Raw genomic sequence first — 22,548 nt, 5'->3', positions numbered from 1 at the left:
TGATTTGGAATGTTGCTCTTGCAATCAAATGGCCAAAAAAATGTTCTACTATTTCAAACAAATGTCTGTGCTTCATTATTTCTATGCTTTACAAATTTCTGCAGCTACAAATCTCTGTGGATTGGGTACTCAAGTGGAATTTTTCAAGACTAATTTATAGACCTCCAATTTGGACACTCACTAAGCTGTAGTTGTAAAGTAACCCATTTCACTGAGTTTCTATAGACTGTGCTGAGATATGGAAGTTTCTTAGAGGACTGATAATGTAAACACCATGATGTGCTGTGAAAGCCATGTTTTAAATGCTTGCCTGATAACAGAAAGGGTCTGCAATTCCTGTTTTTTTCTGCTTGCCGAGTCATTTATGTCCTGTTCAGTTCCTTCTGTGCTGTAACTGTGTTATTCCTTTCAGGATTCAGAAGGAGGTCTCTATGTCTGCATGAACACGTTTCTGGGATTTGGAAGGGAACACATTGAAAGGCATTACCGGAAAACAGGACAGTGTGTATATTTGCATCTGAAACGACATGTGATAGAGGTGAGACTTGTGGCTTCCCAGCTAACTACCCTATCAGTTCTTGGGTCTCTTGTGCTCATTTAAGTAATGCATTTCAGACATAGACCCAATCCTGAATGACAGAAATGTTCAGATTTGGGGCTGGATATCAAACTCAGGTGCTTGGATCCCAACCAATCCTGTAGCTTCAGTTTTGACGTGAATCAAAAACCCTAAAGAGTCTGATCTTAAAGGCAGCTTGTTGCCTGACTTCCATTGGTCTTTTTCACTACACGCTTCTACGTATTGCATACATATTGTCTGCATATTACGTGCATACTGTAGGTAACTAAATACTTTCTGAAACCTGCCTTTGAAATGTAGAATTACTGGTTTTGGCTCAGATTTGGCTGGAAGCTTGTGAGACTTTTTTTTAGATGAGGTTTCATCTGATGGTGACAGGACTTCTTTTTATCCTAAGATTTCTGTACAGTTAAATCATGAGCCTTAATCATGACCCAGCCTAGGAACTAAAGCTTAACTTAAGTTAATACTGGATTCTAGAGACACACACTACCCTCATTCAGTCTGATGCGTGGATGTATACATACAAACTTCATGGTCTCTGTTCTTCCATAATATCACTGCATATTAATAGTAATTTATAACCTGTGCTTCATAGTATCTGTTTGTGTGTGTGGTTTGTTTGGCATCTTTAAAGGGCTGCTAATGACTTTTGACCTGAGCTGTATGGAAGGCACTAGGTTTGCTTATAGCTCGCTCTCTCATAAGCTCTGTCTCTTTTGGCAAGTTAGAGAGCCTAAAATAGCTGCTTGGAGCAGGATAGAATACTTCACGTTTCTCATTCTACAGCAATGTTTCCCCTGGGTGATGAAGGCCCTGAGTTATGTGAAGTGTCCTGACCACTTATTTTATTTCCAGTAGATGACTATTCATATTTTATCAGAATTATAGTGGGGTGGATTGCATGTCTTCTAGGTTGAGATTGTTAATGATGTTTGTTATACTTCAGAATTCTTGTAACAGTGATAGTTAACAGTGTGAAGGAAAATGTTGGTGAGTTTTTGGAGAGCCTAGTCTAGTTTTAGCAACAGTTCTTCTGAGTGAATTTAACACTACTGAAAGATGATATCTAGGACTAGAGACAGGAGGGCAGAAATCCTGTCAGCTTTCCTTGTGTATAACTTTCTTCCAGCACGTGACCTGGGCATTTTCAGTGTTAAGGTAAACTGGGGTTAAAATGAGGCCTCAAAAATTCCTGAGGTTAAAATGAGGCCTGTGTAAGGATTAGGCTGAAGAACTCCAAAAGGGAGAAACAAATGTACTGTACCCCTTCAATTGAACTAGTTCAGTGGATCCTATTTTTCTCCTTTTGAATCATGATGTTAACAGAGGGGCCTGGCATCTGCGTTTGAAGGTAGTGACACGCTGGTGCACTGGGTCATGTGTTAGGAAACAGTGTTTGACTATACAGTACAGGTGAAGATTGTGTCATCTAACGTGGCTCATAGACAGGATTCCTCATACATTAGCTGTGGATTCTGTTTATCATGACTGTTAGCTTCTTACATGCTGTCCGTATTTTCCTTTAAGCAATGTGAAACGTCAGGCCTTCACTGGAACAGTTTCATGAAGTGTCTGGCACACGCTGCATTGTGGTTTTGGTTTTTTAAGCCAAGCTTTTGATGTTGTGCGATACAGTAAAGCCAAAGGCATGGGATATGCTATCTTAAGATTTTTTTAGAGTGGCTGCTGTTCTTGCCTGTGGTTCCCTTGGCATCATCCTTGCAGAATGATGCATTGCTGCAGAAATCCTGTTTGCTTCCAAAGGTTTTTGAAGTAAGTATCAGTTGTGTATCTTGTCACAATTCAATTAGAAAATAAGGGTAAAATCTTCAGCCTGTTGGCTTAGAGTATCTGCTAGTGGCCAATCAGCACCAGAGGCATCTGCAGAATCATCAGAAATGTGTGCAAGTGCAAGATATCGAGCAACCTCTGGTAAAATTCTTAGTTAAATCAATAACATTTATTTTTTTTTTTTTTTCCCAGAATTTCACTCTTCATTAATTTTAAATCAGCCACTTTCCTGTAGTGTATGACTTGTATACAACTGCCTAGGTAGTGTTCAGCCCCAGGCAGAGCTTTACCTTGGTGCTATAGTGATACCTCTGCCCTGTTGAAAGCACTGGGCAGAGAAGCATGAAATTTCCTACAGTGATGGGTTCCTGGATATTATTCAGTGATGGCACTGTTATAAAACATGTGGCAATGGTGCAGTTAAAGAGAATAGGCTACACTGACACCTTGTACGAGAAGCATCACAAATGGAATTTAATGCCACTACTGATGTGTTGTGTGGATTCCCATTTGCTGAGTGTGTCACATCTTTCAGAAGGCAGAACTGTTTTGTGAATGGGGAACATTTTCAGGGATTTCTGACAGGTGGAGAAACAAGGTAAAAAACCTGTCAGCTTCTGGGTTTTTCAGGAATATTGGGCGTCTGCAATTCCAGTTCTGATGTATTCAGCAGTTCAGAAAACCAAGCAGAGATATTAAATGTCAGGCTGACATGATAAACACTCCATGTGAATTCTGTCCTCTTTGAAATCTCTAGTCTTAATGATTTTCACAATATCCCACTAGATGACATCAGAATTCAATTGGAGCTTCCTAGTATTGGAAACAACTTTTTTTAGTTCTGAAGCTATAATCCTTGGAGTGTGTGTAATTTATTCATAATATATTTGTAATTGGGTTGTGTTGTATCTTGCTGCCGCTTTTTTTAAAGCAGATTTCAATTCTTGGCTACTTCCTTTCCGCTTGTTAAATTCCACTAGTATTTAGGAAAAAAATGTTCTTCGTGTTATTTTCACTTAATTGAGGAACTGATTTTTTTTTTTTTTTTTTTTAAATGCTAGAGTTGCAACCCTGACTCCCTTTCCTAGGGCTCGTATATAGGGGTAATAGGTTCTGTTCTTAAGTGCAGCAAAGTTGGTTGGCCTCTGCTCTTTCTAAGAATGGAAAACTATGGTTTATAAGACTTCACTGATGATTCAAGCAGTCTGCTTTGGCCAAAGCTTTATTTACATGGTGAAGGGAACCACCCAAAATATGTGACCCCTTCACCTACCAAGGGGCAGAGGCAGACATGAACTTTCCCTAGGCTGACAGGTTCTTGGCTGGTTTCTCTCCACCTGTTGTATCCCCATATTATTATTAAAAGAAAAAAAAAAAGTTGCCTAACAACCTCAGCAGTTACACTAACATTATACACTACATAACGCATCATGTTGGCATTGTAGCCACAGAAGCTTATTTGATTTAATTCAATTTGATTTAATGGTGCCTGTTAATATATAGCTTAAGAAGCAAGTGCACTGACTTTTACATTTCCTCAGCTACTAGCATTTTCCCTAGTAGTTTGAAATACTTCAAACTGGGAAAGCAGTTCTTGAAACTGCATGTCACTTGGAAGTTGTTATTCTCTGCTGTGGAGTTTAAATTAAAAAGTAAAATAAAATCCCCCTAAATATTTGCTTGGGTGTTGTCAGGTTTCCTCCATACTTTCTAATATTAAGAAAGCATGTTAGTAACATGGATTGATCTTAATGGGACCAGGCACGGATCTGGACAGAAAGGGCATTTTTTTCTGGATTGAAGAAAATTAGCTGAACAGCAACATGTTCATACTGGAATTAGTTATGAAGGATTGAATCTTTTATGCAAATAATAGCCTTTTCTTCCCCTCTCTAATTCAGCTTTAGTCATTAAATACTGTAGGGGATCTAGTGGTGAGAGGTCTGCGTGATGCTAGAAGTCCCTGTCTTGTTGATAGAACAGCAGTCACCATGATGACCATGAGACATGCTCTGCTTAATTGCTAACAGAGTGAAGTGTGAAGGCTTCAGATGGTGGCTTTCTCACTCCATGAGGGTAGTAAGCAATGATGAGTTGAGTCCTGTTGTCAGGGAGGTGCATGAAGAGGATTTACGTTCTTGCACAGCAAGGACTGTGATTTAATAGAAGGACCATGAACACAGAGGTGTGGTGTGGGCTTATTGTCGATTGACTGTTGTCGTGCTTGCTGGACTTTTAATTGTTTCTTTCTCTCTTTCCAGAAGGTACCAGGGGCATCTGGTGGAGCTTTACCAAAAAGGAGGAATGCTAAGCTATTTTTAGGTATTGTGAACAGCTGCTTTCACACAGTCCTTTTCTGACCCTGTCTGCATGTGTACTTGGGCTCTGTCCACCATTGTGTCTGCCTTTGGGGCTCCTTGTGGGTTTTATTTTTCTGTTGGGTTTTTTCTTTTTGACTTTTTGTTCTAGTTTTAAAAGTTGGTTCAGACAAATAAGTAATTCTTAGCAATTTTGTTGCATATTGAGAGATAGATATGTTTATGTATACATGAAACATTTTAATCTAAGGTAGGCCCTAAGCTATTCTCAAACAGCCTGGGGTTTGAAAGGCATTTTTTGATTAATTCTGTCGCTTCTCTCTCTTTGTGATATCCACAAAGCACCTTTTTATTAAAATGTTTGTCTACACTTTATGTTTAGATATAACAGAGCCTCAGTGTGGCACTATTCTGCTCAGCACCTGGTCATAGGAAGGGTTGCTATCATTTCAAAGTTGTTCCAGAGGTAAATGTTCTTAAGTGATGTTGTGGTCTCTCCCATAATGAATGCAAAAGTACATATATCCAAAGCATCTCTTACCAGTTCTTATTCTGTTACATCCACAATTATATATCTCCTTGCTTCATGGAAAACGGTCTTCTTACCATGTCCATTTCATCCAATATTCATTGTTTCACATTACCCGGAAAACCTGAGGTTTTCCTAAGTATGGATGAGGTGAACTTGATGTAATGCCTGTATTCTCCCTCCTCACACCACTTGTGGTATTTCTCTGATTCATTTTTTATTTATTCTCTCTGCACTAATAGTGAATAGTATTTTTCTTCTGGTAATGAAGAGGTTAATGGTTTTGTTTGTTTGTTTGTTTGTTTGTTTGTTTTTCACAATTACCATCTTTTGTGGCTAAGGGAAAACAATAGCATGGCCTCCATTTGGAATTACTTTGATCTGTAGAATGTGTCCCTAAGAGGCCTTTGCAGATTGTGATCGATTAAATTGTTGTTGTCTGGAGTAAGTTTTGCAAGGATGGCTTAGAGAGAAAAAATGTCTTAAGATGAGTCATAAAGAAATGAAACTTTTCTTGTAGGAAGAGACTGTTAGATCACAGATGCTGATCTAAATGGCGTTTACTGTCAGTTTACATTGAAAATAATGTCGGTCACTGGGTGCTTATAAAATAATTGGTTCAGAAACAAAGCTAGCTGCAATGCAACAATGGCTGTACAGTGTTACCAGTGTGAGTGTAAAGAAGAAGTACAAAAGCATGGTCAGATATTATTCTTGCTGATTTACTGCATACCTTTTGAAGCTCCTGTCATCATGGTATGCTGGCACACAGTGTACGTGGTGTAGTGTCCCTGATGTGCCATGTTGGAGTCCTCAGATTCCATCCTTGCACATGAGCGTGTTTTTCCCATTGAGTAGATTTGGTGCAGCCGTTCCAAGTGTCCTGGTCCCAGTGAACTTCTGAAGGTGATGCCGTTTCACAGGCATGGATTTAGTGCATGGAACTATCACCATTTAATCCAGCACTTCTGGAATCTAATGCACTTTTGAAAACGTATCTCATCTGGTCTGTTGTTCTACTGCGGTCCTCTTTGCAGACCCTGCTGGCTGGGAGTGAAATGGTGTCAGCTTTCTGCTCTGATCCTTGAGATTGTACTTCCATGCATCCAAATGCTTTGTATCCACTTCTTTGGATCAGCAGATTTTATTTTTTGGCCATGCTCAGAGAACAGAACAAAGAATTATTCCTGTCTGTGTTCATAGCTGAGGAAATGAAAGCACAGAGAGATCAGTTGATTTGATCATTTTGCATGTGACAGCAGCAGAGAGCTTTGCACCAAACTGGCTATTATCAGCCCATATATGTAGCTTGCCATTTAGTACTCAGCCTGTCACACAAGAATAGACAATCATCGGTAGGTAACTCTAATATCAGTGTTCCTAGGTGTCTCTGAATAATTCCCTGAAGGCCCAGACATTTAAGCTTTGTGTACAAAGTCAATCCAGTTTGGGCATTTGTGACATTGCTTCTTGTAATCCTCTTTGATATAAAGCTATTAAAGATACTAAGCCCTCTTCAATCTTCTTAGTATTAGGAAAACATCTTCTGGATGCTCCGTGGTTACTTTCTAGTGCTGTTGCTGTCCAGCAAATGCAATGGAAACACAGGCTGACTGGGTCAGTCAACTTTCCCTAAACATTAAAAGATCCATAGCAAAGTGTGTGTGCATTTGCGTTAGATTTTGGGCTCATTTTGTTTTGCTTTTCTTTTGGAGAAGGCTGGAGGGTGTGTTGGCCATGTAATCTTTGTAATCAGGTAGCATAATAACATTGTGCATTGAAATGTATGAACTGCCTTTAATCTGTCTTGTTTAGGTGTTGATAACCACTGTGGATATGGTCACTTCAGCTCAGACTTCCAGCTTGCAGGGGATTTGAGGTGATATTTAAAACAGACTGTCTGCATCACAATGCATGGAGTGGTATCCTCACTGCACTGTTATGCAGGCTATCTGGGCAAGTTTGAAGATACTTTGTGCTTGTCAATATGTGTGGCTACCACACACAGAAGTTTTAGATCCAGTCTGTAAAATGGAAATAAATTAATTGATGGGACAAGATAGTATCTCCCTATGACTTCACAAGTCTCTCAGATAAGAAATGGCTGCACTGTTGTCTTTGGTATGCAACCTCTTGTTTAAATCAGCCACAATATGGTAAATGTGATACCAGTTTTGGAAAAAAAAAATAAAATACATGGGATCAGGAAAAGTGTCATCACTAAATTTCATTTTCATATTAGTCCATCTGGAAGAAAAAGAATGGATCAGAATTGATAGGAAGTTGTATAAATATGACAGAACAGTAGATTTTCCAAGGTGAAGTAGTGGTTCTGGGTCTGCCAGAATACTGTGGGCCTGTGTGTAGTAATCCCCCTACGTATTCAGTGACTATGTGAATAAGAGCAATTCAGTTAACAGGATGTGCTATGATCTTCCTTACAAGATCCTGGTCAAAAGTTGTAGTAGAGTAAGAGGGAAGATCCTTGTATTGAAGGGATTGGAGGTTCAGTTCTTACAGTTGAGTTAACAGCAGAGTCCCCCCGGACTTGTTACTCCCAGGAGTTATCAGCAGAGTTCTTCATAATGTTCTCATTATGAACAATTAATGTGATAGTAAATGGTCTGTAAAGGGATTGAAAAATGGGGAAGTAGGGATTGAAAAATGGGGAAGTGGACCTTGCTGGTTGATTTAAAATTATCTAAAAGATTAAATCTAAAATTAATTTTTAATGTGTTACTGAATAACTAAGCAATAGATGAAGTAAATGTTGAAAAATGCAAAGACAAGAGAAGTGCTTTAACTCTGTGGTCTAAATTAGCTATTACTGTTCAGAAGGGTGGTTCTGAGAGAGAGATGGTGTGAACGGTTCTCTGAAAATGTCAGCTCAGTTGTCAGCAGCAGTGAAAGAGTCAAGTGGAACATCAGGAGTAGAACAACATTTTATTTTTTTTTCTCTATTATTTTGCTTTAAAAATAAGAAGTGAACCTCTCTGTTGAATAGAGAAACCACAGCTACTTTCAGTATCTCCCTCTGTCTCTCTTTCTCCAAAACCAGCCAGACAAACAAACACACATACACACCTCACCCCCAGCAAACAAAAAACCCGGATAGATATCTGGAAGCCAGGAGGGAGGAATACGCTGAGGGAGGAATCACTGCGTTTTTGCCTTGTTCTGGTACCCTCTTCCTGAGCATCTGTTGGTCCATGCCAGAGCCTGGACTCTAGGCTAAACAGAGCTGACAGAGTGGCTGTCATAAAACTTGTCCGTAGACAGATGTCCTCTTCCATATCAGTTACCATAGCAGTATCTGCCAGTGCAGCAAGTTGTGTGAGCTCTGTTTCAAACAAAGTCAGGGCTAACTTAGACCATCAGTTAAAAGTGTTTTGAAGTACTCAAATGAACAGCTCTGTCAGCAGATCTGTGAGGATGTAATTGCCGGTGAGAAGAGTGTCAGTGAGGAGCAGTATCCATGACACACAGCTGGTCTCGGAGAAGGCCTCGGAAAGGAAGAGAAAACTTCCACTTAGAGAGTCTGGGAGAACGTGTAAACTTGCTGAGTTTTTCCTGGAAGGCATCTGCCTGCCTGTGGCAGTGAATGCACTTATGGCTACCATTTCCAAGTGTAAAGACCATTTGTAAGAGTGGTCGTACTGGATTTGACCACAGCTCCACTTTGCTCTCCTGGCTCTCATAGCAGCAAGTAGGAGAGCCCTGTTTTCAGTAAGGATGTTTTTGGTTGGTAAGCTTCTGAAGAGGACTTTCACCGCAAGTGGTTTGAGTGGTTTAAGTTTATATTTATGTAAGTAAGCACATACATAGAGTATATATCAATGAATGGAAACACTGTGATTTAGGCAGATTTGGGTGTTTCCTGACAATATTATTAAATTTTTGCCCAGTAAAGCTGTGCATACTCCCCAGCAGCAGCAGTGGAATCGAGTAGACCATGAGTGAACTGGTTGCTTTCTGGCTTTGCCATCTAAGCTGGAATTGATTATAGAATGGTGGGCAGATACCTTACACTAATAACGTCTTAATTTATTGGTTTAGATAGAACTGTGGAAATTAAGCTAGAATAACAAAGGCTAATGCTGCTAGCAAATTAGTTAAGAATTTGAATTATTAATGGTTTAGCTTTGCTTGCTTAACACATGACTGTGCCAGAAATCCGAAGGATGAGGTCTGTATCTAGAAATAAGAATAGCATCCTAATGCTTTGGAGATGTAACAAGCAATTTGAATGTTATCTTACAAGTAGTGAATGATCCAAATGATCTTAGTAGAAAGTTTTGATTTTACTTTTGCCACAAAGGAGAATGTTATGACTGTAAAGTTAATTTTTTCAAAATTTCTTCTTTTTTTATAGTTCATCTGATGAGGTCAGTATTTCAGATGTGCCTGAAGACAAATGAACTGAATAGTTTATAGTTTGCAAAGTGCTGCTGCTGCAATTTGTGATTATTTAGAGGCTTCAGGAAGAAATTATTTGGTTTAAAGACTCAGTCCTCTACTTCCAAGTCTGTACAAATTTGTCTGTTGTTTTCTGTGAGAGCAGGATCAAGCCCAGATTTGTAAGATGTCTTTCTAGGGTTTCAAAAATAGTTGTAGGGTCACTAGTCAACATCTTCATTCAATTTTCACATTTGTATTCCTTTCATATGCACACAGACACATCCGTATGCACAGGAAATCCTGTCTGGGGGTCCTGCCTGGAGTCTCCTTGTGCCACTATTATTAGTGCAGTCAGTTGGTAACTTGTCTGAATCTGATCTGGGTATGTCCACTCCTTTTCTTCCCCTCTGTTGGCTTGGTTTACAGTACTCTGTCTTCTACTTCCAGCTGCTGTTTTCAGTCAGTTCAGCAGCAATGCATTTCTCAGCATCATTAAAGTGATGTCTGTGGACTGGAGTAAATTTACTCTATTGACTGCTTGTCAGTCAAGCCTCTGTTTTAAAGTGTCTGTTATTCTGTTTTGCCTGTCATCCTGGCCTCCCAACACCACACTTATGACCTGTGGACACTTTGCTTTAGTGACCACAGTGTTTAACTGGGGCTCTGAGGAGGCTATTAGTCCACTAGAAGGGGAACAATGTCGAGTGGACATTCACCACCAAGGTGTCAGCCCTTTGAAAGGATTACAAACTGGTTGGTTTTCCTGTGGCTCAGTCTTAGAACTGGGTAAAGCTTTTTTTGCCCAGAGATTCTTCTACTCACAGTGCATCTTGGAAGAACATCCTTGTTCAAGAAACAACTTGGAAGTATAGTGCTTGAAAGTTCATATTTTTCATTGCCTTTAGTGTTACAGTAATTTTTAACCAAATATGCTCCATTTGCCAGTGGATTTTCCCCTGCTCCTCTTCTCTGTAGTTAGTTCTATTCCTCTCTAAAATTCTGCACTAATTTTAAAATCCAAGTTCGAAACTGCGTGCAGACTGCATATAGTGCCCTGTGGCTATGGGGTCAACCTCCACCCCTCATTTATTGTGGGCTCTATTGTCTTCTAAAGTAGTATTCATCTGTTTTTATTGTATCTATGTTTATGCTTGCTTAGTTGTGTTGGCTCTTGCACAGGCACAGAGAATATAGCGCAGATACATCTTCTTACTGAACTTAGCAACTGTGGCTCTCAGTGCATATAAGCCAAGATTTAAAAATATGAGTAGTGATTTGGGGGTTTTCAACTGGACATTGTTAAGGGGTCTGTCTGACGGTCAACAAAAGGGATTAGTTTATATGGTCATCTGCTGTATCAAGGGATTTTAGTCAGTGACCTTAGAAGTCCTTTCCACTCATGTGCTGGATCTGAACCCTGAGACACTGTCTTCAGAGTGATAATTGCTAAAAAGCACTTATGCTCTTATAGTTCTTATTCAGAGGGAGTAGGTGTGTGGAGTGGAAGTGTACCAGCTTTACATGGTCACCTTCAAAAGTGGAATTGCCGGTTCAATACTCATGGGTTTTTTCCTGGAACTGTTATGAAGCTGTGTGTCTCTTTCTTTAAAATAAGAAATGTGATGCTGCCATATCGGCGTGTCAGACATCCAGAGTGCCATGCTGACAGGACATCGTTTTCTGCTTTTCTGGTAACGTGAATGGTATGAAGCCTGAGAAGGTGAAAAGGAACTTTCCTTCTCTAGCTATTGCACACAAAAGGCTGATGCTCCTAATCGTGTGAAGTCCTTAGATGGCAGCGGATGATTGCTAATGGGATACTCAGTCTTTCATCCCTGGATCACTGGTTCAAACGCAGGTCAGATCAGTAGCAGTAAAGTTGCTACTATCTGGGTATTGTTTGGCTTGTAGGATGAGCTAGAGTGTGTGTCTGAATTTTGAACCCAGGCAACTGTATCAATCTTTTTTCTTTATAGTGTATTGTAAGTACTATAAACTTAATGTTGGTATCATAAGGAAATGAAAACACCAGCAGGTCTTAGACACCTCTACAGATAACAGTGGCTGATGTGAGCTGTCCTCAGGTTCCCTCTGGTGGCTGAGCGAAATGTATGACTGCAGGCCCTGGAAAAGGCATCTGCTACATTTAAACCTGTCTGAACATACACTGAGTTTTTATCCTCTCTGAGGAACCTCTGTCATATTTAGGAAATGATCAATACTTTTGGTTTTGCTGTGCTGGCCACCAACAAATTTTTGGGTCTTATGTGAAAATTCTCTGTGATGTGTTGCCATATCAACTTGGAGATACTCGATTTCCTTGCTTCGTAGAGCAAAAGAGCTTACTGTTGCAAACTGCATCTGTTGAGATTCACACCTTTATCAAAACACAAGATTGTAATACAAGCTGGGAAAGAAGCCTAGCATAAAGTGAGGTCACTGGTTATCTCTAATACGCTGCAGTAAGAGAAGGGATCGTTATGAAAATAGTGTGATTCGGAAAACTAGTAATGCATTACTATTTTCTTTATAAATGTCATGCTTTCAGTATAAGAAAAAGTTCTTGCTTTTGTGTCTATATTCAGCTGATGAGAAGGGGCTTTTGTTGGTTGCTGCTGAGAAAGAAGCTGCTTGAAGTCACTGACAGTGGGTGTTGTCACCCCTCAGGACTGGCTGGTGCAGCACGTGAGCCTATAATTAAATGGAAGCTGGATTATGTTCCTTTCAAGAGGTTGTGGTTTAAACACAGCTAGCAGCAAACCCCACGCAGCCACTTGTTCACCCTCCCTGCTCCTTGAGAATCAGGGAGGGAATTAAAGGGCTAAAGGGAAAAGAGACACATGGGTTCAGATAAGAACAGTTTAATAACTAAAATACAACAAAATAGAAAATAATGATTACAATAATGATAATAATAGTAATAATAAACAAGTATACAAATGAGTGATACACAGTGCAACTGCTCACTACCCAGTGACCAAAGCCCAGCTCATTCCTGGCTGATGATCCCAGAGCAGAGAGAGTCCCAAAACTGCAATCCTAGAAAAGAGAGAAGAGCCTGAGAGTCCAAGAGAGCCTACCAAGACAGAGAGAGAGAGAGAGAGAACGCTTCTGGATAGTGCTTCATAGTATACTGGGCATGACGTGCATGATATGGAATATACTATTGGTGAATTTGGGCCTCAATCCTAAACCTAAGGTTGAATCCTAAACCAGTAACCGGGGCTGTGCTCCCTCCTAGCTTCTCCTGCACCTGCATGAGGAGCTGAAAAGTCCTTGACTGTCCTGGCAACAACTGTAAACATTAGTATGTTATCACCCCTCTTGTCAGCACAGATCCAAAACATAGCCTCACACTAGCTACTATGAAAAAAGTTAACTCTGTCCCAGCCGAAACTTCTTTCCAGGTCAAGTTAAAATATCTTTTCATATTTGTTTTATCACTTAGAACGTTCAGGCTGTTACTGCCCACTGGCTAAATAGAGAGCTTAGTTTTCTGTATCTGGCCTCTGTCATCCTCACCTCTCTCCCAAATATACATATGAGATTTCAGGCATTCCCAGGGAGCAGTGGTTGCTGCCAATACTCATTTAGTATTGACTTACTTATTAATCATATGCATATACTTGGAGTGAAAATAAAAGCCACCTTTAGCTACTGCTAATGCAACTTCTTTCTAGGTTGAACCTTATTCTGTCAGTGACTGTCTGGTACATCGACATATAGTAGATCCAGCATCTCCAGGTGGGGGAAAGATCCAGAAGATCCCATCCTTGCCCAGGCTATTGTTGCAATTAAATCTTGTAAAACATCTGACACAACATGCACATGTTTGGTCTTTACTTTTTCAGTTGTCCTGGAAAGATCTGAGCATATTTTAACTCAGTCTTCTCACTATGGTATGATTACGTTTTCAGTGAAGCTAGAGATATACACACTAGCCATTCAGTTACTTATATACCCTCCTGGCTTCTCTCTGTGTCTGCTTATTTCTGGACAAGCATTTTAGCTGATGTTGCTTGGTCAATGCTCATATTTAACCAAAAAAGTCATCCTTACATGGCAATGAGTGTACACAAACACTACAGAAGGTTTGATCTTCAAAGGAAAGCTTCACTAGTTTATAAGTGCTTTTTAAACAGTTAGTTAACACTTGTTACAGAGTGGAGGGATAATACTGGTATAACTGTACATTCTGTAGCTATTTGAGAGTATGGATGAGATGTGGGAATACTTCCAGCCATGGACATCTTCATGGGAGGAAAGGCCACAGGTTCAAGATGGGTGGGAGCCATAGCATGTTTCAGCCAGGTCTGTGATCTGGAAAATATGGGGGGCTGAAACAGAAGTGCATTGTTCCAGCTCTGCAATTTGGGCATGGGTAGTGTGAGCTGCTCTCCACATTGTACAGTGGTTCAAGATCGTGAGTAAAAGACACAGAAGTATTACATCCTGATTTTGTCTGAAATAAAAAGAATTTTGTTAGCTGCTTCCCAGAGTGTGATGTCCACAATAGTGCACTGCTTGGAGAGGGGCCAAACCAACAGTGTGGGAAATTTTGATCTTCAGAACATTCTCTTGCAGGTTGGTCAGATTTTGGTTTAGATCAGGATTTCACAAACATTTCTAGCTGGAAAAAACTACTGACAGTGTTCAGCTTGCAGGCTGAGGTGAGACAAGCAATGCTTCATTATGGTACCCCTGCCACAATTTAGGAACCTTGATTTTGGGGCAATCGCCTAACATTCCCTATCTTTTTTTCTAGATCTAGAGACAAATGGTGATCTCCACAGTGATGACTTTGAATATGAAGATGAAGCAAAACTTGTTATATTTCCTGATCACTATGAGATTTCATTACCCAATATAGAAGAGTTGCCAGCACTGGTCAGTGAGTGTGTACAAGTGGTGATAGGAATAGTCTCCTGCCTCAGTTTTTATCAAGACAGTGCTTTGTTTTCTTATGTGTGGTGCTTGTTTTCAGCAAGATGTTTTAAGATCTGGTTAAAAAAGATACAGAGAGTCAGTTGTTTTAAAAAGTCTACTTTGTTTCTTTGTTACTTGTATTTTCTTTTACCTCCTGTATTCATTCTCTTACTGTGATGCCAGCTTGTCCCAGGGAAGCTCATGTAGTACATGTTGTGCTTACTCTCCTGCTAAAATAATGACTGCAATCTAGAAGAATACATGCATATTTAAATGTATAAATAATCTTACTGGTATCTAGTTCTGTATGTGGTTAGCAATGGGCTGCATGCCAAGTTCTGTCCAGTCACTGAATCATGTTAGGTTTTGATTGACATACATTTGTCTTCCAGGTGACGATAGCTTGTGATGCACTCCTCAGTGCTAAATCACCGTACAGGAAGCAGGACCCTGACTCCTGGGAAGAAGAGCTACAGGCCTCTAAACATGCCAAAACACTTGTACAGTTAGACAATGGTGTTAGAATTCCTCCCAGGTGAGGGTAATAATGTTTGTGCATTGTAGGCTCTCTAATATAGTCCAGACTAACAGAACCAAAGCCAGAAATTCAGTCAACTGTTCTCTTGCATGACTCTGGGCTGGGTGTGTATGTTTGGTTTGACCTACTGTAATGGGAAATACAGGACTGGTTTCTGCCTTACTTATTTCTGTCATTTCTTCCTGTTTTGTCTTGCAGTGGTTGGAAATGTTCAAAATGTGACCTGCGGGAGAATTTGTGGCTAAACCTGACAGATGGTTCTGTGCTGTGTGGGAAGTGGTTCTTTGATGGCAGTGGGGGGAACGGGCATGCAGTGGAGCACTACAAGGAGACAGGTTATCCCCTGGCAGTAAAGTTGGGAACCATCACTCCTGATGGAGCAGGTCAGCCACATGGGAGGTTCTGAGATGGGGTAGCTTTTGTGCATGAGACTAACAGTGTACATCTGTTACCAAGTGGGTTTGTGCTTCTACTGCAAGTGTTTGAGAGAGTAATATGGAAAGGAAGCCCCTTGAATCTGTGAATCTTGATTGGGGTTTTGCGGGAGTGACACACGCTCCATTTGGGGAAAGCCCTTACCTTTTTTATCTGCTCTTCTCCACCTGTTTTGTATTTGGTGTAAATAGTTTCTTGGGTATGTATAATAGTAGATTTATAATGGTATTTTTTGGAAACAGCAGAATCCGGAGAAACAATATTTTACAGTTCTGCTACATTTGCTAGGGGAAAGGGTTCAATCTCATGTAACACAGAAACAAAAACAGGGTAATGATTTTTAAAGTCAGAAAAGTCCATTTTTATTAACGTGTATGGTTTTTTTATCATACTGGAAACTTTGCTGTTTTTCCTTATTGTTCCAGTAACATTTTGTTCAGTGTAATGAATGCTTATCTTCATGGGGCTGTTATGATGCTCATTTGTAAAAGACTTGATGATTTTGAGAGGGGAGAAAGCTATAGATGTATCCTTGTTTGCATATTCTCAGTGTGACATTCTGCAGCGTTGCTGTGCAGAGGATTGTGGTGTGTGAGGATTAGAAGGAGTAAAAACACGAGAAGCTGAAAAAGTCATAAGCAAAGAGATCCTTTGCTGCAGCTGTATGGCGAAATAAAAAACAGAAGAACACGTAGAGTGATTATATTTCGGTTTTAGTGCTTATGACCATATGGCTGAAAAATAGCTCTTTAGAGGAGCCCCTTTTCTAACACACATCAGTTGAGAGTTTTTCATCTTTAAGTCCTATTCAATGTCAGCAAAAGAAGCCTGTAGTCAGATTTAACCAGCTGTGCCACAGAAACACTGAGCAAAATTAATTCTTTTCTCTCCCAGATGGAATATTGCAGCTTTCAGCTTAAAACCATTACCCCTTGTACAGTATTGTTTCCTTGCATGAGCTTGGTCTTCAATGATTTTTATCCCAATCTCTCAATTGTTGAAGGTGTTTAGGATTTGCCCAGCTGTAGGTTTCATCTGCATCTACAAAATAAACAGAATATTCTTTAGTGTTTTTTCCAATTTTTTTTTCTTTTCTTTCTCATCTTTAGCAGCAGTACTTGTTTCCTTATGGCTGCTGTCCTGCCTCCCACCAATCATCTGCTTCCTCTCGTACATGGTCCTTTGGATAACAAAGGACAGGCTGTCATCCTTCCCTCTGAATGGGGGGCAGCAGCTGTTCTCCACAGAGCTTTGTTCTTCTGGATGATGTTTACTTGGTTTCCCTATAGAAAAATCTTCCCTCCCCCAGCCCTCCTTGTTTCCTTTTCAGTAATTATTCTCTCTCTGGTCTAAATTGCAGTGGTAATCATAACTTCTCAGTGGGTCTGGATGACAGATGAGTTTCAGGAAGGAGGCTCCGTGGCTGATTGTGACGCAGAGTCTGTCTGGTTTCTGCATCCCTTGGCTGGTAGTGAAGAGATGATGGTAGAGGAGTAATAAGCGTTAGTCTGTCTGCTGACATAACTTATTCCTTTTTCACACCAGTAAGAAGGAGAAAGAGGTGGTGCCAGTATTCCAGATATATTTACCCTATACGTACACAAAAGAAGTAGAGGAGAGCTCCTTGTCTATCCTTGAGAAATCTGTATTGTATACATTATAAAAGATGTCTGGGGCATTAGCCCCATTTTGTGGTGTTCTGTCAACAAATAGATCTGGGATCAGGGCAGAAATTGAACCAAACTTCTGTCGTCCACTCTTAGACCTTGGACAGGATGCATGAGAGAGTCAGAAAAGTTGCTTGCTTCAATAGGTTGAGTACTACTTGGCAGACTGTGCTACCTGCTGCCTCTTTCGACAATGCCATTAGATTTCATTTCAAGTCATTGTGAGGTTGCGTGTTTGAAACTGGTTTGAGAAATGGAATAGAGGTTTGGCAGTGGGAAGCCCTGTCTGGCAGGTACTTGAATGAGTTGCTTTGTTGGTGCCAATCTTGGCAATTGTCACTTACTTCTTTGGAGGATCCTGCGCAAGGATCCTGTGCAACTTGTTTCTTCAAAGACAATGTTGCCATTGCCTGTTATCCTTTAAGTAGGAAGGAGTGATGTTTATACAGCCAGAACGTGTAAATCTTGTGCTGTGGAAGAAAAGGAAGTACAGTTGGTATTGAAATTTTTATTTTCTTACCGTAGTATGAATAATAATGATTATTCTCTGTTTAGTAGTATGCTGTGTTGTCTGTCTCGGATTTTTCTTGATTTTTTATTTCTGCCTTAAATTCCGCCCTTCTTCCCCTTTTTCACTCTAATGATACCAGCTCTTGTGTGTCACATTTCCTGACTTGTCCACATGTCTCATCTACCAGATATGGCAGCACTACAGACCTATGTTTGGGGGCCCTCATCTTCTTTCTTTGATTTGCTGCTCTTTGATTTTTTTTTTTTAATAAGTGAATTCTGTCTCTCTCTCATGAATTTAAGTTGGCTACACAGCAGAAAGTACTAAATTATATGACAGAAGAGCTGGGCTTGAGCAAAGATGTGTCTTTGTGTTCCATTTCTGCTGCTCTGGGTCAGTAGTCCCAGATGGCTGCACTCTCTTCAGTTGCCAGAGCTGAGGGAAAACAAAATCAAAGCTTCCACATTGAAAGTAACCGCCAAAGATCAGTTGATGTGTAACCTCATTCCTTTAGGTGTTTGAACTTTACAGATCTTTTGGTTGCGCTGTGACCTCACCCGAAGACTACTGGAATGTTGTGATCTCTTGTGTGTGGATGAACAGTCATGTCTTCTTGGGCACGCTTGCTACCACACAGTGGAATTCCAGCAGATGGGTAGCTACAGCCACATGCATGCCGGAGAGGTCATCAGGACCAATGTTAATAATGCATCTGATGGCTAATCAGCAGCTGGCAGCATGACTCAAAAGCACAATTCCTCGGTTTGAGAGAGTTAATGTTTTTCATAGGACTGGTAAATTTTAAAAGTTACCTTATGTCTTTGAGGTCTTGGCTAACCTTCAATCCCTAATTTCAGTATGGGTTTGGTACTAGCGGTCTTCAAGGAGATTGCCTTTTTGTTAAAATCTTACACAGGTGATGCGCTGAGTCAGAGCTTCTACTTAAGGCCATAAGGACTTATCATAGAGCTAGAGCTGAAATCTAGATCTCCCATACAATCAGGCAAGACACCTCAGTCTTGAAATCAGCCTTTCTTCCTAACTACAAGATTAATCTTTGAAGTCCAGTCTAATGGAGTACAATCCAATAAACACCTCTTTATTTGGAATAAAGAATTTCTCAGTTCTCCCCGTGTCTCTGTGGGGAAAGGGCATAAATGGATTCCTTAAACATTACTAGAAATTAAAATACCCTTGGCAGTAGTCAGTTGGCCCCATATACTCACAGTTTTAATGTGCCTGCCTGTATCTAGTCATTCCACAAAAATTCAGAATCTCTGTTGCCGTGTTCAAAAATGTGGACTGGCCACATATCTGAGAATTGTGCATGCCCCTTCCTTGTTTTCCCTACAAATTTCTTATTTTGGGGTGGGAAAACACTGTGATCAATATAAATATTCTTAGGTTTTAATACTGTGAGGGCATATAATTTCTTCTGAGGAGAGTAGCTGAGGTGATCGTGTTGTGAACATTTAAGGTATTTACTGAGCTGTATGGATGTCTATTAATTTTTCTGCTGGTGGTAACCAAAATTGGAGAATATGAATAAGGCATCTTGTATAGGCAGTCCTGTACCGAGAATGCAATGTTGGTAAACAAAGAGAAGGGATAACATTTGATACTACAGCTCATTTGTTTCTCTCTGCTTTTGTAGATGTCTATTCCTTTGATGAAGAGGAGCCGGTTTTAGATCCTCATATAGCAAAACATTTGGCACACTTTGGAATTGATATGCTGCAGATGCAAGTGGTAGGTGCCTCTAGTTTATATTTGTGTGATTCCTTCAGACTGTTATGGTAGTCTTTAGTTCTGTAAAGTTCATCCAGCCAGTTTGTGTTTTATTTTCTGAGGTTTGAGATGAGTGAATCATTGCTCTCAATTCCACAATTTGCCTTCTGAAAGAGTTCCTTTGTAGTCTTTAGTTTACATGCTTCACTCCTCATATGTTATGTACCATTTTCCTTCGAGATGAAAAACCTCATTCGAGTAGAGAGGAATGTCTAGAATATTTAATTACAGTGAGTTAAGGAAATCCTATTGCATGTGTACACAGATGAAAATCTTAAGCAAAAATAAGCATAACAGTGGATAAGTAAAAAAGTGTTTGAAAGGTTCTTTATGCAAAGTTTTAAATTTCAGTTTAGATACCATTAATAAATAAATTACAAAATGAAAAAAATGCATTCTCTCAAGTTTAGAAAACAGTGTGGACTGTGCTGTGGTACGCTAGAAAGGGATGGGTGCAAAAAAAGTCCTGTTCCTGAGCATTTTGCTGGTCTGATTAGTAGAGAAGTCCTTCTAATAATTTGTATCTTAGTGGATGTTGATCCCAGTTCTGTTTAAAGGATCTAAGAAGTCTGAGGGGAATATGGTCATAAAGGCAGGTGTTCTTATTTTATTTTTTTTCAGTCAAGCATGTAGCCTAATATTGTTACCTGAGAAGCTGAACATGAAAACTGTTAAAAATGAACAAACCTGATATTGGTTTAGTGTATTTCATTGTCCAAGTGGAGAGAAAACTAATAATAACCCTAAAATGATAGAGAAGAGTTAAACTGCCATTTCAAAAGCCTTCATGGTATTAGTAATATTTTTGGTATACTAATTTTCTTGCCGATATAATGAATAAAAAGTCTCCTTTATCCAGCAGTCTTTCTGGAAAACCTGTTTCACTCAGCAACCTTGAAAACTTAATCTCAGCTGTTGTACAAGTTTTGCCTCTGGTCTTCAGACCAGTCTGAAAAATTCTTAGTGAAGTGGTATAGTAGTGCTAGCAGTAAATGGCACTGTGGTGACCTGTATGTACAAGCTGTGAACAAGTGAAGTACCTACAAGCTGAAAAGTGAGCTGTAAAGGGGAGAAAGTTCAGCATCACAAATTTTGGCTTTTCTCATTTGAAAGAAGGGAAGAGTTCTTGGATCTGCAGCTTTTCATCTGGTTTGTTTGCTAGGACCAGCTTCTCCAGCAGCAGCTATTCCTGGCCATTACAAATGGAATATGAAACATGAAAAAATGCAGTGGTTTTATGCTGAGGCTTGAGGTCTCAGCCCTGAGAGAAGTGAAGCTCCCAACTGGGGCTGAGGTCACAACCAGGAACACTCAAAGAGACAGTGGTCTGTGGTAAAGAGCTAAGAGGTATATTGGAAGAACAAGCTGCTAGCCTTCTGACCCTGATCTTCTCCCCTACCCGCTGGGCTTACCTCCCTTTGCCCATTGCTTTGGCTCTTCTTTTCTGGAGTATACTTTATAAAATTGGTGATCATGATAGCAGCAGCATAATTGTTGCAGAAGTTAAACAAATAAGAAAAAATCTTGTTGCTTTCAGACAGAGAATGGGCTAAGAGATAATGATATAAAACCAAGAGTCTCTGAATGGGAAGTGATTCAGGAAGCTGGCGTGAAACTCAAGCCCATGTATGGCCCAGGATACACTGGCATGAAGAACCTGGGAAATAGCTGCTACCTCAATGCTGTCATGCAAGCCATTTTCAGCATCCCAGAGTTCCAGCGAGCGTAAGTAACTTCAAGCTAGTTCTTGTCATTAGCTGCTGCATTCTTCAATCTCTTGTTTTTCTGAGCAAAATGGGATTTGAATTTTTGTCTCACCTGCAAACGGGTCTCTTTCAGTCAGTTCAGTGGCTGCTTAGAGGATTTAGTGATTTTATTTTTCTGTTCTGGAAAAGGTTGGAACACAAAACCCAATCTGCCTTTGAAATCATAATTTACTCAGCTTCAGTGGTAGGAAATCATATGCCACCTTGTAAACTTGATTGCTCTATCTCTGGTTTTTATATACATATGTACATACCTCTGTTTATCTTGGTATCATCAATATCACATTAGGGCTTTTTTTGTATTGGCTTATGCCTTCGTATAACTGCATGAACTGTACCGACACAAATGTTAATATTGATCCATTCTAGTGAAAAACAATGCACCTTGTGCAAAAAATATTTTAAAAAAATCTAATTTCATGAAAAGGATAGTGTGAGCATATTCTTCCATGGGATAATTAAGAGAGTAAAAAGGAAGAAAGCACAACAGAAGAATATGAAATATTCCTGACTTATCAAAACTGAACACATCACTCCAAGGAGAGAAGCCTTTTTATAAAGGACAGTCTATGTTCTGCAATGAAGTTTAGGGTGCTCTTTCATTCCACAGCAGTAGCAGAATGTGTACTGGAAGTACGACTTCTAGATTTTGGAAAGCCTCTCAGGTTTTCATGTAGCAATTGCCTTCTGGAGAAAAAGAGGGAGAAAACTTGTGTTTTTTTACTTTCTTAGTCATATAGAGGACAGTCTGTAGATTCATTAATGCCAGAATTTCTACCTCAATTTTTGAGAAATATCAAAATGGACTTAAGTAAGGGAGGTTGTTTTCTACAGCATGGTCCTTGGAATTACCTGGAACGCTTAGTGTCAACAAAGTAGTGGAGATCTTTGATGAAAGAGGGACCAGGCAAAAGTTAGATGTGTTCTTTCAACATGGACATACCTACCAAGGCTGGTTTTTTTCTTGTGCTCAAGGGAAGCGATGCTCAGATACTGTGATACTAAATGCTTCACTTTCCAAAAAACTGGCTAGAAGAATGTATGCCTCAGTGTTTATTGTCAGGAGTTAGCGTTTGTTTCTCTGAAGAAACTCAATGGAAACATTCTTTTTACATGTTTTGGTCCTGATACAAATTTGGAATTTATTTGGCAATATTGGTTAGGAGTCAGAAGTACATTGGTTCTCAACCCACATTTGTGGTTTTGAGCAACACCATCCTGCAGCTATTCAAGATTAAGGAGTAGAATTTAAATTCCAGATGAACAGTCCCATATAATTTATAGCTAGAAGCTTCTAA

At 39.8% G+C, this 22,548-nt stretch overlaps 1 protein-coding gene across 1 annotated transcript in view; it reads left to right on the top strand.

The window, feature by feature from the left end:
* Positions 1–439: 439 nt before the first annotated feature.
* The window catches only part of USP13 (ubiquitin specific peptidase 13 (isopeptidase T-3)), a 39,078-nt gene continuing 16,969 nt past the window's right edge, over positions 440–22,548 (top strand). The window contains exons 1-7 of the mRNA XM_010074353.1: positions 440–538; positions 4,639–4,696; positions 14,385–14,506; positions 14,938–15,080; positions 15,282–15,466; positions 19,351–19,445; positions 21,022–21,209. Of these exons, the coding sequence (XP_010072655.1) occupies positions 440–538; positions 4,639–4,696; positions 14,385–14,506; positions 14,938–15,080; positions 15,282–15,466; positions 19,351–19,445; positions 21,022–21,209 (890 nt within the window). The remainder of the gene's footprint in view (positions 539–4,638; positions 4,697–14,384; positions 14,507–14,937; positions 15,081–15,281; positions 15,467–19,350; positions 19,446–21,021; positions 21,210–22,548) is intronic.

This window comes from Pterocles gutturalis, unplaced genomic scaffold (assembly GCF_000699245.1).
Source record: "Pterocles gutturalis isolate BGI_N339 unplaced genomic scaffold, ASM69924v1 scaffold16807, whole genome shotgun sequence".
Lineage (NCBI taxonomy): Eukaryota > Metazoa > Chordata > Aves > Pterocliformes > Pteroclidae > Pterocles > Pterocles gutturalis.
This window is presented reverse-complemented; position numbering and strand designations above follow the sequence as displayed.